We start from the raw sequence: 19110 nt of genomic DNA on the forward strand, positions 1-19110 counted from the left end.
TTTTCACAATTCCTGACATTTAATCCTAGTAACAATTCCTTGTCTTAGGTCAGTTAGGATCACCACTTTATTTTAAGAATGTGAAATGTCAGAATAATAGTAGAGAGAATGATTTATTTCAGCTTTTATGTCTTTCATCACATTCCCAGTGGGTCAGAAGTTTACATACACTTAATTAGTATTTGGTAGCATTGCCTTTATATTGATTAACTTGGGTAAAACGTTTCGGGTGGCCTTCCACAAGCTTCCCACAATAAGTTGGGTGAATTTTGGCCCATTCGTCCTGACAGAGCTGGTGTAACTGAGTCAGGTTTGTAGGCCTCCTTACTCGCACACGCTTTTTCAGTTCTGCCCACAAATGTTTTATAGGATTGAGGTCAGGGCTTTGTGATGGCCACTCCAAAACCTTGACTTTGTTGTCCTTAAGCCATTTTGCCACAACTTTGGAAGTATGCTTGGGGTCATTGTCCATTTGGAAGACCCATTTGCGACCAAGCTTTAACTTCCTGACTAATGTCTTGAGATGTTGCTTCATTATATCCACATAATTTTCCTTCCTGATGATGCAATCTATTTTCTGAAGTGCACTAGTCCCTCCTGCAGCAAAGCACCCCAACAGCATGATGCTGCCACCCTCGTGCTTCACGGTTGGGATGGTGTTCTTCGGCTTACAAGCCCCCCTTTTTCCTCCAAACATAACGATGGCCATTATGGCCAAACAGTTCTATTTTTGTTTCATCAGACCAGAGGACATTTCTCCAAAAAGTACGATCTTTGTCCCCATGTGTAGTTGCAAACCGTAGTCTGGCTTTTTTATGGCGGTTTTGGAGCAGTAGCTTCTTCCTTGCTGAGCGGCCTTTCAGGTTATGTCGATATAGGACTTGTTTTACTGTGGATATAGATACTTTTGTACCTGTGAAAATGCTGGAGGAAACAAGGTCCTTTGCTGTTGTTCTGGGATTGATTTGCACCAAAGTACGTTCATCTCTAGGAGACAGAACGCGTCTCCTTCCTGAGCAGTATGACGGCTGCGTGGTCCCATGGTGTTTATACTTGCGTACTATTGTTTGTACAGATGAACTTGGTACCTTCAGGCGTTTGGAAATTGTTCTCAAGGATGAACCAGACTTGTGGAGGTCTACCATTTTTTTTTTAGGTCTTGGCTGATTTCTTTAGATTTTCCCATGATGTCAAGCAAAGAGGTACTGAGTTTGAAGGTAGGGCTTGAAATACATCCACAGCTACACCTTCAATTGACTCCAATGATGTCAATTAGCCTATCAGAAGCTTCTAAAGCCATTACATCATTTTCTGGAATTTTCCAAGCTGTTAAAAGGCACAGTCAACTTAGTGTATGTAAACTTCTGACCCACTGGAATTGTGATACAGTAAATTATAAGTGAAATAATCTGTCTGTAAACAATTGTTGGAAAAATTACTTGTGTCATGTACAAAGTAGATGTCCTAAGCGACTTGCCAAAACAATAGTTTTTTAACAAGACATTTTTGGAGTGGTTGAAAATCGAGTTTTAATGACTCCAACCTAAGTGTATGTAAACTTCCGACTTCAACTGTACATACACACAGACACACACAGACAACCACACACACAGACACACACAGGAATAAGATAATCCGAATTTACACATGTCCGGTCTCGTGGGCGACAACGAAGGCAGAGGAGAATCCATCCTCATGGTTCAGCGTGCAGCTCCGGACCGGGTGGCACATGCCTGTTACGGGCGCGTAGCCTGCAGAGGGGAGAGAAATCATTCTACAGTGAGGTAGATATGGTGAAAGAGAGGGTTATAAATCATTATACATTGAGGTAGATATGGTGAAAGAGAGGGTTATAAATCATTTTACAGTGAGGTAGATATGGTGAAAGAGAGGGGAGAGAAATCACAACACATCAGACATGCCTCCCCACTTCCTCTCCAGCTCCTCTGGGTTACCCTTCAGCTCCCCACTACCTCTCCAGCTCCTCTGGGTTACCCTTCAGCTCCCCACTACCTCTCCAGCTCCTCTGGGTTACCCTTCAGCTCCCCACTACCTCTCCAGCTCCTCTGGGTTACCCTCCAGCTCCCCACTACCTCTCCAGCTCCTCTGGGTTACCCTCCAGCTCCCCACTACCTCTCCAGCTCCTCTGGGTTACCCTCCAGCTCCCCACTACCTCTCCAGCTCCTCTGGGTTACCCTTCAGCTCCCCACTACCTCTCCAGCTCCTCTGGGTTACCCTTCAGCTCCCCACTACCTCTCCAGCTCCTCTGGGTTACCCTTCAGCTCCCCACTACCTATCCAGCTCCTCTGTGTTCCCCACTACCTCTCCAGCTCCCCACTACCTCTCCAGCTCCCCACTACCTCTCCAGCTCCTCTGGCCTCCCCACTTCCTCTCCAGCTCCTCTGGGTTCCCCACTACCTCTCCAACTCCTCTGGGTTCCCCACTACCTCTCCAGCTCCCCACTACCTCTCCAGCTCCTCTGGGTTCCCCACTTCCTCTCCAGCTCCCCACTTCCTCTCCAGCTCCTCTGGGTTCCCCACTACCTCTCCAGCTCCTCTGGGTTCCCCACTTCCTCTACAGCTCCCCACTTCCTCTCCAGCTCCTCTGGGTTCCCCACTTCCTCTCCAGCTCCCCACTTCCTCTCCAGCTCCCCCACTTCTTTCCAGCTCCTCTGGGTTCCCACTTCCTCTCCAGCTCCCCACTTCCTCTCCAGCTTCCCACTTCCTCTCCAGCTCCTCTGGGTTCCCCACTACCTCTCCAGCTCCTCTGGGTTCCACACTACCTTTCCAGCTCCTCTGGCCTCCCCACTACCTCTCCAGCTCCCCACTACCTCTCCAGCTCCTCTGGCCTCCCCACTACCTCTCCAGCTCCCCTGGCCTCCCCACTACCTCTCCAGCTCCTCTGGCCTCCCCACTTCCTCTCCAGCTCCTCTGGGTTCCCCACTACCTCTCCAACTCTTCTGGGTTCCCCACTACCTCTCCAGCTCCCCACTACCTCTCCAGCTCCTCTGGGTTCCCACTACCTCTCCAGCTCCCCCACTACCTCTCCAGCTCCTCTGGGTTCCCCACTACCTCTCCAGCTCCTCTGTGTTCCCCACTACCTCTCCAGCTCCCCACTACCTCTCCAGCTCCCCACTACCTCTCCAGCTCCTCTGGGTCCAGCTCCTCTGGGTTCCCCACTACCTCTCCAGCTCCTCTGGGTTCCCCACTACCTCTCCAGCTCCTCTGGGTTCCCCACTACCTCTCCAGCTCCTCTGGGTTCCCCACTACCTCTCCAGCTCCCCACTACCTCTCCAGCTCCTCTGGGTTCCCCACTACCTCTCCAGCTCCTCTGGGTTCCCCACTACCTCTCCAGCTCCTCTGGGTTACCCTTCAGCTCCCCACTACCTCTCCAGCTCCTCTGGGTTACCCTTCAGCTCCCCACTACCTCTCCAGCTCCTCTGGGTTACCCTCCAGCTCCCCACTACCTCTCCAGCTCCTCTGAGAGGTGGTATAATGTTTCTTAATGCCACTGAGGTAGAGAGAGAGAGGTGGTATACTGTTTATTAATGCCACTGAGGTAGAGAGAGAGGTGGTATAATGTTTCTTAATGCCACTGAGGTAGAGAGAGAGAGGTGGTATAATGTTTCTTAATGCCACTGAGGTAGAGAGAGAGGTGGTATAATGTTTATTAATGCCACTGAGGTAGAGAGAGAGGTGGTATAATGTTTCTTAATGCCACTGAGGTAGAGAGAGAGGTGGTATAATGTTTCTTAATGCCACTGAGTTAGAGAGAGAGAGGTGGTAGAGACAGTGTATAATGTGTAAAACTTCCTCTCCAGCTCCCGACTACCTCTCCAGCTCCTCTGGGTTCCCCACTACCTCTCCAGCTCCTCTGGGTTCCCCACTTCCTCTCCAGCTCCCCACTTCCTCTCCAGCTCCCCACTTCCTCTCCTCTGGGTTCCCCACTTCCTCTCCAGCTCCTCTGGGTTCCCCACTTCCTCTCCAGCTCTTCTGGGTCCAGCTCCTCTGGGTTCCCCACTACCTCTCCACCTCCTCTGGGTTCCCCACTTCCTCTCCAGCTCCCCACTTCCTCTCCAGCTCCTCTGGGTTCCCCACTTCCTCTCCAGCTCCCCACTTCCTCTCCAGCTCCTCTGGGTCCAGCTCCTCTGGGTTCCCCACTACCTCTCCAGCTCCTCTGGGTTCCCCACTTCCTCTACAGCTCCCCACTTCCTCTCCAGCTCCTCTGGGTTCCCCACTTCCTCTCCAGCTCCCCACTTCCTCTCCAGCTCCTCTGGGTCCAGCTCCTCTGGGTTCCCCACTTCCTCTCCAGCTCCTCTGGGTTCCCCACTTCCTCTCCAGCTCTTCTGGGTCCAGCTCCTCTGGGTTCCCCACTACCTCTCCAGCTCCTCTGGGTTCCCCACTTCCTCTCCAGCTCCCCACTTCCTCTCCAGCTCCTCTGGGTTCCCCACTTCCTCTCCAGCTCCCCACTTCCTCTCCAGCTCCTCTGGGTTCCCCACTACCTCTCCAGCTCCTCTGGGTTCCCCACTTCCTCTACAGCTCCCCACTTCCTCTCCAGCTCCTCTGGGTTCCCCACTTCCTCTCCAGCTCCCCACTTCCTCTCCACCTCCCCACTTCCTTTCCAGCTCCTCTGGGTTCCCCATTTCCTCTCCAGCTCCCCACTTCCTCTCAAGCTTCCCACTTCCTCTCCAGCTCCTCTGGGTTCCCCACTTCCTCTCCAGCTCCCCACTTCCTCTCCAGCTCCCCACTTCCTTTCCAGCTCCTCTGGGTTCCCCACTTCCTCTCCAGCTTCCCACTTCCTCTCCAGCTCCTCTTGGTTCCCCACTACCTCTCCAGCTCCTCTGGGTTCCCCACTACCTTTCCAGCTCCTCTGGCCTCCCCACTACCTCTCCAGCTCCCCTGGCCTCCCCACTACCTCTCCAGCTCCTCTGGCCTCCCCACTTCCTCTCCAGCTCCTCTGGGTTCCCCACTACCTCTCCAACTCCTCTGGGTTCCCCACTACCTCTCCAGCTCCCCACTACCTCTCCAGCTCCTCTAGGTTCCCCACTACCTCTCCAGCTCCCCACTACCTCTCCAGCTCCTCTGGGTTCCCCACTACCTCTCCAGCTCCTCTGGGTTCCCCACTTCCTCTACAGCTCCCCACTTCCTCTCCAGCTCCTCTGGGTTCCCCACTTCCTCTCCAGCTCCCCACTTCCTCTCCAGCTCCCCACTTCCTTTCCAGCTCCTCTGGGTTCCCACTTCCTCTCAGCTCCCCACTTCCTCTCCAGCTTCCCACTTCCTCTCAGCTCCTCTGGGTTCCCCACTACCTCTCCAGCTCCTCTGGGTTCCCCACTACCTTTCCAGCTCCTCTGGCCTCCCCACTACCTCTCCAGCTCCCCTGGCCTCCCCACTTCCTCTCCAGCTCCTCTGGCCTCCCACTTCCTCTCAGCTCCTCTGGGTTTCCCCACTACCTCTCCAACTCCTCTGGGTTCCCCACTACCTCTCCAGCTCCCCACTACCTCTCCAGCTCCTCTAGGTTCCCCACTACCTCTCCAGCTCCCCACTACCTCTCCAGCTCCTCTGGGTTCCCCACTACCTCTCCAACTCCTCTGGGTTCCCCACTACCTCTCCAGCTCCCCAATACCTCTCCAGCTCCTCTGGGTTCCCCACTACCTCTCCAGCTCCTCTGTGTTCCCCACTACCTCTCCAGCTCCTCTGGGTTCCCCACTACCTCTCCAGCTCCCCACTACCTCTCCAGCTCCTCTAGGTTCCCCACTACCTCTCCAGCTCCCCACTACCTCTCCAGCTCCTCTGGGTTCCCCACTACCTCTCCAGCTCCTCTGTGTTCCCCACTACCTCTCCAGCTCCCCACTACCTCTCCAGCTCCCCACTACCTCTCCAGCTCCTCTGGCCTCCCCACTTCCTCTCCAGCTCCTCTGGGTTCCCCCACTACCTCTCCAACTCCTCTGGGTTCCCACTACCTCTCAGCTCCCCACTACCTCTCCAGCTCCTCTGGGTTCCCCACTTCCTCTCCAGCTCCCCACTTCCTCTCCAGCTCCTCTGGGTTCCCCACTACCTCTCCAGCTCCTCTGGGTTCCCCACTACCTCTCCAGCTCCCTACTTCCTCTCCAGCTCCCCACTACCTCTCCAGCTCCCCACTTCCTCTCCAGCTCCTCTGGGTTCCCCACTACCTCTCCAGCTCCTCTGGGTTCCCCACTACCTCTCCAGCTCCCTACTTCCTCTCCAGCTCCCCACTACCTCTCCAGCTCCCCACTTCCTCTCCAGCTCCTCTGGGTTCCCCACTACCTCTCCAACTCCTCTGGGTTCCCCACTACCTCTCCAGCTCCCCACTACCTCTCCAGCTCCTCTGGGTTCCCCACTACCTCTCCAGCTCCTCTGGGTTCCCCACTACCTCTCCAGCTCCCCACTACCTCTCCAGCTCCTCTGGGTTCCCCACTACCTCTCCAGCTCCTCTGTGTTCCCCACTACCTCTCCAGCTCCCCACTACCTCTCCAGCTCCCCACTACCTCTCCAGCTCCTCTGGGTCCAGCTCCTCTGGGTTCCCCACTACCTCTCCAGCTCCTCTGGGTTCCCCACTACCTCTCCAGCTCCTCTAGGTTCCCCACTACCTCTCCAGCTCCCCACTACCTCTCCAGCTCCTCTGGGTTCCCCACTACCTCTCCAGCTCCTCTGGGTTCCCCACTACCTCTCCAGCTCCCCACTACCTCTCCAGCTCCTCTGGGTTCCCCACTACCTCTCCAGCTCCTCTGTATTCCCCACTACCTCTCCAGCTCCTCTGGGTTCCCCACTACCTCTCCAGCTCCTCTAGGTTCCCCACTACCTCTCCAGCTCCCCACTACCTCTCCAGCTCCTCTGGGTTCCCCACTACCTCTCCAACTCCTCTGGGTTCCCCACTACCTCCAGCTCCCCACTACCTCTCCAGCTCCTCTGGGTTCCCCACTACCTCTCCAGCTCCTCTGTGTTCCCCACTACCTCTCCAGCTCCTCTGGGTTCCCCACTACCTCTCCAGCTCCCCACTACCTCTCCAGCTCCCCACTACCTCTCCAGCTCCCCACTACCTCTCCAGCTCCCCACTACCTCTCCAGCTCCTCTAGGTTCCCCACTACCTCTCCAGCTCCCCACTACCTCTCCAGCTCCTCTGGGTTCCCCACTACCTCTCCAGCTCCCCACTACCTCTCCAGCTCCCCACTACCTCTCCAGCTCCTCTGTGTTCCCCACTACCTCTCCAGCTCCTCTGGGTTCCCCACTACCTCTCCAACTCCTCTGGGTTCCCCACTACCTCTCCAGCTCCCCACTACCTCTCCAGCTCCTCTGGGTTCCCCACTACCTCTCCAGCTCCCCACTACCTCTCCAACTCCTCTGGGTTCCCCACTACCTCTCCAGCTCCCCACTACCTCTCCAGCTCCTCTAGGTTCCCCACTACCTCTCCAGCTCCCCACTACCTCTCCAGCTCCTCTGGGTTCCCCACTACCTCTCCAGCTCCTCTGTGTTCCCCACTACCTCTCCAGCTCCTCTGGGTTCCCACTACCTCTCCAGCTCCCCCACTTCCTCTCCAGCTCCCCACTACCTCTCCAGCTCCCCACTTCCTTTCCAGCTCCTCTGGGTTCCCCACTTCCTCTCCAGCTCCCCACTTCCTCTCCAGCTTCCCACTTCCTCTCCAGCTCCTCTTGGTTCCCCACTACCTCTCCAGCTCCTCTGGGTTCCCCACTACCTGTCCAGCTCCTCTGGCCTCCCCACTACCTCTCCAGCTCCTCTGGCCTCCCCACTTCCTCTCCAGCTCCTCTGGGTTCCCCACTACCTCTCCAACTCCTCTGGGTTCCCCACTACCTCTCCAGCTCCCCACTACCTCTCCAGCTCCTCTAGGTTCCCCACTACCTCTCCAGCTCCCACTACCTCTCCAGCTCCTCTGGGTTCCCCACTACCTCTCCAGCTCCTCTGGGTTCCCCACTTCCTCTACAGCTCCCCACTTCCTCTCCAGCTCCTCTGGGTTCCCCACTTCCTCTCCAGCTCCCCACTTCCTCTCCAGCTCCCCACTTCCTCTCCAGCTCCTCTGGGTTCCCCACTTCCTCTCCAGCTCCCCACTTCCTCTCCAGCTTCCCACTTCCTCTCCAGCTCCTCTGGGTTCCCCACTACCTCTCCAGCTCCTCTGGGTTCCCCACTACCTTTCCAGCTCCTCTGGCCTCCCCACTACCTCTCCAGCTCCCCTGGCCTCCCCACTACCTCTCCAGCTCCTCTGGCCTCCCCACTTCCTCTCCAGCTCCTCTGGGTTCCCCACTACCTCTCCAACTCCTCTGGGTTCCCCACTACCTCTCCAGCTCCCCACTACCTCTCCAGCTCCTCTAGGTTCCCCACTACCTCTCCAGCTCCCCACTACCTCTCCAGCTCCTCTGGGTTCCCCACTACCTCTCCAGCTCCTCTGTGTTCCCCACTACCTCTCCAGCTCCCCACTACCTCTCCAGCTCCCCACTACCTCTCCAGCTCCTCTGGCCTCCCCACCTCCTCTCCAGCTCCTCTGGGTTCCCCACTACCTCTCCAACTCCTCTGGGTTCCCCACTACCTCTCCAGCTCCCCACTACCTCTCCAGCTCCTCTGGGTTCCCCACTTCCTCTCCAGCTCCCCACTTCCTCTCCAGCTCCTCTGGGTTCCCCACTACCTCTCCAGCTCCTCTGGGTTCCCCACTACCTCTCCAGCTCCCTACTTCCTCTCCAGCTCCCCACTACCTCTCCAGCTCCCCACTTCCTCTCCAGCTCCTCTGGGTTCCCCACTACCTCTCCAGCTCCTCTGGGTTCCCCACTACCTCTCCAGCTCCCTACTTCCTCTACAGCTCCCCACTACCTCTCCAGCTCCTCTGGGTTCACCACTACCTCTCCAGCTCCCCACTACCTCTCCAGCTCCCCACTACCTCTCCAGCTCCTCTGTGTTCCCCACTACCTCTCCAGCTCCCCACTACCTCTCCAGCTCCCCACTACCTCTCAGCTCCCCACTACCTCTCCAGCTCCTCTGGGTTCCCACTACCTCTCCAGCTCCCCACTACCTCTCCAGCTCCTCTGGGTTCCCCACTACCTCTCCAGCTCCTCTGTGTTCCCCACTACCTCTCCAGCTCCCCACTACCTCTCCAGCTCCTCTGGCCTCCCCACTACCTCTCCAGCTCCTCTGGGTTCCCCACTACCTCTCCAACTCCTCTGGGTTCCCCACTACCTCTCCAGCTCCCCACTACCTCTCCAGCTCCTCTGGGTTCCCCACTACCTCTCCAGCTCCCCACTACCTCTCCAGCTCCTCTGGGTTCCCCACTACCTCTCCAGCTCCCCACTACCTCTCCAGCTTCTCTGGCCTCCCCACTTCCTCTCCAGCTCCTCTGGGTTCCCCACTACCTCTCCAGCTCCTCTGTGTTCCCCAATACCTCTCCAGCTCCCCACTACCTCTCCAGCTCCTCTGGCCTCCCCACTTCCTCTCCAGCTCCTCTGGGTTCCCCACTACCTCTCCAACTCCTCTGGGTTCCCCACTACCTCTCCAGCTCCCCACTACCTCTCCAGCTCCTCTGGGTTCCCCACTACCTCTCCAGCTCCCCACTACCTCTCCAGCTCCTCTGGGTTCCCCACTACCTCTCCAGCTCCCCACTACCTCTCCAGCTCCTCTGGGTTCCCCACTACCTCTCCAGCTCCCCACTACCTCTCCAGCTCCCCACTACCTCTCCAGCTCCCCACTACCTCTCCAGCTCCTCTGGGTCCAGCTCCTCTGTGTTCCCCACTACCTCTCCAGCTCCCCACTACCTCTCCAGCTCCCCACTACCTCTCCAGCTCCTCTGGGTCCAGTTCCTCTGGGTTCCCCACTACCTCTCCAGCTCCTCTGGGTTCCCCACTACCTCTCCAGCTCCTCTAGGTTCCCCACTAACTCTCCAGCTCACCACTACCTCTCCAGCTCCTCTGGGTTCCCCACTACCTCTCCAACTCCTCTGGGTTCCCCACTACCTCTCCAGCTCCCCACTACCTCTCCAGCTCCCCACTACCTCTCCAGCTCCCCCACTACCTCTCCAGCTCCCCACTACCTCTCCAGCTCCTCTAGGTTCCCCACTACCTCTCCAGCTCCCCACTACCTCTCCAGCTCCTCTGGGTTCCCCACTACCTCTCCAGCTCCCCACTACCTCTCCAGCTCCCCACTACCTCTCCAGCTCCTCTGTGTTCGCCACTACCTCTCCAGCTCCTCTGGGTTCCCCACTACCTCTCCAACTCCTCTGGGTTCCCACTACCTCTCAGCTCCCCACTACCTCTCCAGCTCCTCTGGGTTCCCCACTACCTCTCCAGCTCCCCACTACCTCTCCAACTCCTCTGGGTTCCCCACTACCTCTCCAGCTCCCCACTACCTCTCCAGCTCCTCTAGGTTCCCCACTACCTCTCCAGCTCCCCACTACCTCTCCAGCTCCTGTGGGTTCCCCACTACCTCTCCAGCTCCTCTGTGTTCCCCACTACCTCTCCAGCTCCTCTGGGTTCCCCACTACCTCTCCAGCTCCCCACTTCCTCTCCAGCTCCCCACTACCTCTCCAGCTCCCCACTTCCTTTCCAGCTCCTCTGGGTTCCCCACTTCCTCTCCAGCTCCCCACTTCCTCTCCAGCTTCCCACTTCCTCTCCAGCTCCCCACTTCCTCTCCAGCTCCTCTGGGTTCCCCACTACCTCTCCAGCTCCTCTGGGTTCCCCACTACCTCTCCAGCTCCCTACTTCCTCTACAGCTCCCCACTACCTCTCCAGCTCCTCTGGGTTCACCACTACCTCTCCAGCTCCCCACTACCTCTCCAGCTCCCCACTACCTCTCCAGCTCCTCTGTGTTCCCCACTACCTCTCCAGCTCCCCACTACCTCTCCAGCTCCCCACTACCTCTCCAGCTCCCCACTACCTCTCCAGCTCCTCTGGGTTCCCCACTACCTCTCCAGCTCCCCACTACCTCTCCAGCTCCTCTGGGTTCCCCACTACCTCTCCAGCTCCTCTGTGTTCCCCACTACCTCTCCAGCTCCCCACTACCTCTCCAGCTCCTCTGGCCTCCCCACTACCTCTCCAGCTCCTCTGGGTTCCCCACTACCTCTCCAACTCCTCTGGGTTCCCCACTACCTCTCCAGCTCCCCACTACCTCTCCAGCTCCTCTGGGTTCCCCACTACCTCTCCAGCTCCCCACTACCTCTCCAGCTCCTCTGGGTTCCCCACTACCTCTCCAGCTCCCCACTACCTCTCCAGCTTCTCTGGCCTCCCCACTTCCTCTCCAGCTCCTCTGGGTTCCCCACTACCTCTCCAGCTCCTCTGTGTTCCCCAATACCTCTCCAGCTCCCCACTACCTCTCCAGCTCCCCACTACCTCTCCAGCTCCTCTGGCCTCCCCACTTCCTCTCCAGCTCCTCTGGGTTCCCCACTACCTCTCCAACTCCTCTGGGTTCCCACTACCTCTCCAGCTCCCCACTACCTCTCCAGCTCCTCTGGGTTCCCCACTACCTCTCCAGCTCCCCACTACCTCTCCAGCTCCTCTGGGTTCCCCACTACCTCTCCAGCTCCCCACTACCTCTCCAGCTCCTCTGGGTTCCCCACTACCTCTCCAGCTCCCCACTACCTCTCCAGCTCCCCACTACCTCTCCAGCTCCCCACTACCTCTCCAGCTCCTCTGGGTCCAGCTCCTCTGTGTTCCCCACTACCTCTCCAGCTCCCCACTACCTCTCCAGCTCCCCACTACCTCTCCAGCTCCTCTGGGTCCAGCTCCTCTGGGTTCCCCACTACCTCTCCAGCTCCTCTGGGTTCCCCACTACCTCTCCAGCTCCTCTAGGTTCCCCACTAACTCTCCAGCTCACCACTACCTCTCCAGCTCCTCTGGGTTCCCACTACCTCTCCAACTCCTCTGGGTTCCCCACTACCTCTCCAGCTCCCCACTACCTCTCCAGCTCCCCACTACCTCTCCAGCTCCCCACTACCTCTCCAGCTCCCCACTACCTCTCCAGCTCCTCTAGGTTCCCCACTACCTCTCCAGCTCCCCACTACCTCTCCAGCTCCTCTGGGTTCCCCACTACCTCTCCAGCTCCCCACTACCTCTCCAGCTCCCCACTACCTCTCCAGCTCCTCTGTGTTCCCCACTACCTCTCCAGCTCCTCTGGGTTCCCCACTACCTCTCCAACTCCTCTGGGTTCCCCACTACCTCTCCAGCTCCCCCACTACCTCTCCAGCTCCTCTGGGTTCCCCACTACCTCTCCAGCTCCCCACTACCTCTCCAACTCCTCTGGGTTCCCCACTACCTCTCCAGCTCCCCACTACCTCTCCAGCTCCTCTAGGTTCCCCACTACCTCTCCAGCTCCCCACTACCTCTCCAGCTCCTGTGGGTTCCCCACTACCTCTCCAGCTCCTCTGTGTTCCCCACTACCTCTCCAGCTCCTCTGGGTTCCCCACTACCTCTCCAGCTCCCCACTTCCTCTCCAGCTCCCCACTACCTCTCCAGCTCCCCACTTCCTTTCCAGCTCCTCTGGGTTCCCCACTTCCTCTCCAGCTCCCCACTTCCTCTCCAGCTTCCCACTTCCTCTCCAGCTCCTCTTGGTTCCCCACTACCTCTCCAGCTCCTCTGGGTTCCCCACTACCTGTCCAGCTCCTCTGGCCTCCCCACTACCTCTCCAGCTCCCCTGGCCTCCCCACTACCTCTCCAGCTCCTCTGGCCTCCCCACTTCCTCTCCAGCTCCTCTGGGTTCCCCACTACCTCTCCAACTCCTCTGGGTTCCCCACTACCTCTCCAGCTCCCCACTACCTCTCCAGCTCCTCTAGGTTCCCCACTACCTCTCCAGCTCCCCACTACCTCTCCAGCTCCTCTGGGTTCCCCACTACCTCTCCAGCTCCTCTGGGTTCCCCACTTCCTCTACAGCTCCCCACTTCCTCTCCAGCTCCTCTGGGTTCCCCACTTCCTCTCCAGCTCCCCACTTCCTCTCCAGCTCCCCACTTCCTCTCCAGCTCCTCTGGGTTCCCCACTTCCTCTCCAGCTCCCCACTTCCTCTCCAGCTTCCCACTTCCTCTCCAGCACCTCTGGGTTCCCCACTACCTCTCCAGCTCCTCTGGGTTCCCCACTACCTTTCCAGCTCCTCTGGCCTCCCCACTACCTCTCCAGCTCCCCTGGCCTCCCCACTACCTCTCCAGCTCCTCTGGCCTCCCCACTTCCTCTCCAGCTCCTCTGGGTTCCCCACTACCTCTCCAACTCCTCTGGGTTCCCCACTACCTCTCCAGCTCCCCACTACCTCTCCAGCTCCTCTAGGTTCCCCACTACCTCTCCAGCTCCCCACTACCTCTCCAGCTCCTCTGGGTTCCCCACTACCTCTCCAGCTCCTCTGTGTTCCCCACTACCTCTCCAGCAACCCACTACCTCTCCAGCTCCCCACTACCTCTCCAGCTCCTCTGGCCTCCCCACTTCCTCTCCAGCTCCTCTGGGTTCCCCACTACCTCTCCAGCTCCCCACTACCTCTCCAGCTCCTCTGGGTTCCCCACTTCCTCTCCAGCTCCCCACTTCCTCTCCAGCTCCTCTGGGTCCCCACTACCTCTCCAGCTCCTCTGGGTTCCCCACTACCTCTCCAGCTCCCTACTTCCTCTCCAGCTCCCCACTACCTCTCCAGCTCCCCACTTCCTCTCCAGCTCCTCTGTGTTCCCCACTACCTCTCCAGCAACCACTACCTCTCCAGCTCCCCACTACCTCCAGCTCCCTGGCCTCCCCACTTCTCTCCAGCTCCTCTGGGTTCCCCACTACCTCTCCAGCTCCCCACTACCTCTCCAGCTCCTCTGGGTTCCCCACTACCTCTCCAGCTCCCCACTTCCTCTCCAGCGTCCCCACTACCTCTCCAGCTCCTCTGGGTTCCCCACTACCTCTCCAGCTCCCTACTTCCTCTACAGCTCCCCACTACCTCTCCAGCTCCTCTGGGTTCACCACTACCTCTCCAGCTCCCCACTACCTCTCCAGCTCCCCACTACCTCTCCAGCTCCTCTGTGTTCCCCACTACCTCTCCAGCTCCCCACTACCTCTCCAGCTCCCCACTACCTCTCCAGCTCCTCTGGGTTCCCCACTACCTCTCCAGCTCCCCACTACCTCTCCAGCTCCTCTGGGTTCCCCACTACCTCTCCAGCTCCTCTGTGTTCCCCACTACCTCTCCAGCTCCCCCACTACCTCTCCAGCTCCTCTGGCCTCCCCACTACCTCTCCAGCTCCTCTGGGTTCCCCACTACCTCTCCAACTCCTCTGGGTTCCCCACTACCTCTCCAGCTCCCCACTACCTCTCCAGCTCCTCTGGGTTCCCCACTACCTCTCCAGCTCCCCACTACCTCTCCAGCTCCTCTGGGTTCCCCACTACCTCTCTCCAGCTCCCCACTACCTCTCCAGCTTCTCTGGCCTCCCCACTTCCTCTCCAGCTCCTCTGGGTTCCCCACTACCTCTCCAGCTCCTCTGTGTTCCCAATACCTCTCCAGCTCCCCACTACCTCTCCAGCTCCCCACTACCTCTCTCCAGCTCCTCTGGCCTCCCCCACTTCCTCTCCAGCTCCTCTGGGTTCCCCACTACCTCTCCAACTCCTCTGGGTTCCCCACTACCTCTCCAGCTCCCCCACTACCTCTCCAGCTCCTCTGGGTTCCCCACTACCTCTCCAGCTCCCCACTACCTCTCCAGCTCCTCTGGGTTCCCCACTACCTCTCCAGCTCCCCACTACCTCTCCAGCTCCTCTGGGTTCCCCACTACCTCTCCAGCTCCCCACTACCTCTCCAGCTCCCCACTACCTCTCCAGCTCCCCACTACCTCTCCAGCTCCTCTGGGTCCAGCTCCTCTGTGTTCCCCACTACCTCTCCAGCTCCCCACTACCTCTCCAGCTCCCCACTACCTCTCCAGCTCCTCTGGGTCCAGCTCCTCTGGGTTCCCCACTACCTCTCCAGCTCCTCTGGGTTCCCCACTACCTCTCCAGCTCCTCTAGGTTCCCCACTAACTCTCCAGCTCACCACTACCTCTCCAGCTCCTCTGGGTTCCCCACTACCTCTCCAACTCCTCTGGGTTCCCCACTACCTCTCCAGCTCCCCACTACCTCTCCAGCTCCTCTGGGTTCCCCACTACCTCTCCAGCTCCCCACTACCTCTCCAGCTCCTCTGTGTTCCCCACTACCTCTCCAGCTCCTCTGGGTTCCCCACTACCTCTCCAACTCCTCTGGGTTCCCCACTAACTCTCCAGCTCCCCACTACCTCTCCAGCTCCTCTAGGTTCCCCACTACCTCTCCAGCTCCCCACTACCTCTCCAGCTCCTCTGGGTTCCCCACTACCTCTCCAGCTCCTTTGTGTTCCCCACTACCTCTCCAGCTCCTCTGGGTTCCCCACTACCTCTCCAGCTCCCCACTACCTCTCCAGCTCCCCACTACCTCTCCAGCTCCCCACTACCTCTCCAGCTCCTCTGGCTTCCCCACTTCCTCTCCAGCTCCTCTGGGTTCCCCACTACCTCTCCAGCTCCCCACTACCTCTCCAGCTCCCCACTACCTCTCCAGCTCCCCACTACCTCTCCAGCTCCTCTGGGTTCCCCACTTCCTCTCCAGCTCCTCTGGGTTCCCCACTACCCCACTATAATGTGTTTAATGTGTCTAATGCCCACTGCCCCCCCCCCCTTCAGGTGGGGCTCATCACTCTGGAGTCACCTGGTAACCATGGAAAAGGAACCACCTCGAAACACATTAACAACGTGAGTTGGGAGTCAAATGGTAGGAAGCTGACAATATGAGATCAATATATTTAACATTTCAAAGCTTGATATCCAGGCTGACATCCAGGTCACATGATGTGATATCTATAGAAAACCTGTTTTTACAGAAACTCAATATGATGAAATATTTTAACAGAATCTAAGATTGTAAATCAGTGTGCGCCCAATGAACTGCCTCCAGGCTACCAGTAAAACGCTCAAGGCCGGAATCAACGACCCTACGCTGTTACTTTCAGAAGGGAATTATATATATATACTGTAACATGTCAAAAGTTTGGACACGCCTACTCATTCAAGGGTTTCTCTTTATTTTTACTATTTTCTACATTGTATAATAATATTGAGGACATTAAAACTATGATATAACACATATGGAATCATGTAGTAACCAAAAAAGTGTTAAACAAATCAAAATAAATGTTATATTTGAGATTCTTCAGTCACCACCCTTTGCCTTGATGACAGCTTTGCACACTCTTGGCATTCTTTCAACCAGCTTCACCTGGAATGCTTTTGTGTCATTGTTTTGTTGAAAAACAAATGATAGAACCACGCAAACCAGATGGGATGGCGTATCGCTGCAGAATGCTGTGGTAGCCATGCTAGTTAAGTGTGCCTTGAATTCTAAATAAATCACAGACAAAGTCACCAGCAAAGCACCCCCACACATCACACCTCCTCCTCCATACTTCACGGTGGGAACCACATATGTGGAGATCATCCGTTCACCTGCTCTGCGTCTCACAAAGACACGGCGGTTGGAACCAAAAATCTCAAATTTGGATATATACACAGTGCAATTTCCACCAGTTTAATGTCCATTGCTCGTGTTTCTTGGCCTAAGCAAGTCTCTTCTTATTATTTTTGTCCTTTAGTAGTGGTTTCGTTGCAGCAATTCAACCATGAAGGCCTGATTCACGCTGTCTACAGTCGTGGTCAACATTTTAAAGAATGACACAAGTATTGGTCTTCACAAAGTTCGCTGCTTCAGTGTTATGAGATATTTTTGTCAGATGTTACTATGGTAAACTGAAGTATAATTACAAGCATTCCATAAGTGTCAAATGCTTTTATTGACAATTACATTAAAGTTTATGCAAAGAGTCAATATTTGCAGTGTTGACCCTTCTTTTTCAAGACCTCTGCAATCCGCCCTGGCATGCTGTCAATTAACTTCTGGGCCACATCCTGACTGATGGCAGCCCATTCTTGCATAATCAATGCTTGGAGTTTGTCAGAATTTGTGGGTTTTTGTTTGTCCACCCGCCTCTTGAGGATCGACCACAAGTTCTCAATGGGATTAAGGTCTGGGGAGTTTCCCGGCCATGGACCCAAAATGTTGATATTTTGTTCCCCGAGCCACTTAGTTATCACTTTTGCCTTAGGCAAGGTGCTCCATCATGCTGGAAAAGGCATTGGTCGTCACCAAACTGTTCTTGGATGGTTGGGAGAAGTTGCTCTCTGAGGATGTGTTGGTACCATTCTTTATTCATGGCTGTGTTCTTAGGCAAAATTGTGAGTGAGCCCACTCCCTTGGCTGAGAAGCAACCCCACACATGAATGGTCTCAGGATGCTTTACTGTCGGCATGACACAGGACTGATGGCAGCACTCACCTTGTCTTCTCCGGACAAGGTGTTTTGCGGATGCCCCAAACAATCGGAAAGGGGATTCATCAGAGAAAATGACTTTACCCCAGTCCTCAGCAGTCCAATCCCTGTACCTTTTGCAGAATATCAATCTGTCCCTGATGTTATTCCTGGAGAGAAGTGGCTTCTTTGCTGCCCTTCTTGACACCAGGCCATCCTCCAAAAGTATTCACCTCACTGTGCGTGCAGATGCACTCACACCTGCCTGCTGCCATTCCTGAGCAAGCTCTGCACTGGTGGTCCCCCGATCCCGCAGCTGAACCAACATTAGGAGACGGTCCTGGCGCTTGCTGGACTTTCTTGGGCGCCCTGAAGCCTTCTTCACAACAATTGAACCTCTCTCCTAGAAGATCTTGATGATCCGATAAATGGTTGATTTAGGTGCAATCTTACTAGCAGCAATATCCTTGCCTGTGAAGCCCTTTTTGTGCAAAGCAATGATTCCTTGCAGGTAACCATGGTTAACAGAGGAAGAACAATGATTTCAAGCACCACCCTCCTTTTAAAGCTTCCAGTCTGTTATTCTACACAATCAGCATGACAGAGTGATCTCCAGCTCTCACCTGTGTTAATGAGAGAATCACTGACATGATGGCAGCTGGTCCTTTTGTGGCAGGGCTGAAATGCAGTGGAAATGTTTTTTTTGGGATTAAGTTCATTTGCATGGCAACGAGGGACTTTGCAATTAATTGCAATTCATCTGATCACTCTTCATAACATTCTGGAGTATATGCAAATTGCCATCATCAAAACTGAGGCAGCAGACTTTGTGAAAATTAGTATTTGTGTCATTCTCAAAACTTTTGACCATGACTGTACTCTGAACAGTTGATGTTGAGGTGTGTCTGTTACTTGAACTCTGTGAAGCATTTATTTGGGCTGCAATTTCTGAGGCTGGTAATTCTAATGAACTTATCCTCTGCAGCAGAGGTAACTCTGGGTCTTCCTTTCCTGTGGCGGTCCTCATGAGAGCCAGTTTCATCATAGCGCTTGATTGTTTTTGCGACTGCACTTGAAGAAATGTTCAAAGTTCTTGATATTTTCCTTATTGACTGACCTTCATGTCTTAAAGTAATGATGGACTGTCGTTTCTCTTTGCTTATTTGAGCTTTTCTTGCCATAATATGGACTTGGTCTTTCACCAAATAGGGCTATCTTCTGTATACCCACTTTTTTGACCAAAAAGTTATATTTTGGTTTCATCTGACCATATTACATTCTCCCAATTCTCTTCTGGATCATCCAAATGGACTCTAGCAAACTTCAGACAGGCCTGGACATGTACTGGCTTAAGCAGGGGGACACGTCTGGCACTGCAGGATTTGAGTCCCTGGTGGCGTAGTGTGTTACTGATGGTAGGCTTTGTTACTTTGGTCCCAGCTCTCTGCAGATCATTCACTAGGTCCCCCCGTGTGGTTCTGGGATTTTTGCTCACCGTTCTTGTGATCATTTTGACCCCACGGGGTGAGATCTTGCGTGGAGCCCCAGATCGAGGGAGATTATCAGTGGTCTTGTATGTCTTCCATTTCCTAATAATTGCTCCCACAGTTGATTTCTTCAAACCAAGCTGCTTACCTATTGCAGATTCAGTCTTCCCAGCCTGGTGCAGGTCTACAATTTTGTTTCTGGTGTCCTTTGACAGCTCTTTGGTCTTGGCCATAGTGGAGTTTGGAGTGTGACTGTTTGAGGTTGTGGACAGGTGTCTTTTATACTGATAACAAGTTCAAACAGGTACCATTAAT

The 19110-nt window shown here is 55.8% G+C and overlaps 1 protein-coding gene across 1 annotated transcript in view; it reads right to left on the reverse strand.

The window, feature by feature from the left end:
* adamts3 (ADAM metallopeptidase with thrombospondin type 1 motif, 3) overlaps positions 1–19110 on the reverse strand; it is a 384520-nt gene that overhangs the window by 218253 nt on the left and 147157 nt on the right. The window contains exon 8 of the mRNA XM_041869483.2: positions 1646–1751. Coding sequence (XP_041725417.2) covers positions 1646–1751 — 106 coding nt within the window. The remainder of the gene's footprint in view (positions 1–1645; positions 1752–19110) is intronic.

Source organism: Coregonus clupeaformis, unplaced genomic scaffold (genome assembly GCF_020615455.1).
Source record: "Coregonus clupeaformis isolate EN_2021a unplaced genomic scaffold, ASM2061545v1 scaf0250, whole genome shotgun sequence".
Classification (NCBI taxonomy): Eukaryota; Metazoa; Chordata; class Actinopteri; order Salmoniformes; family Salmonidae; genus Coregonus; species Coregonus clupeaformis.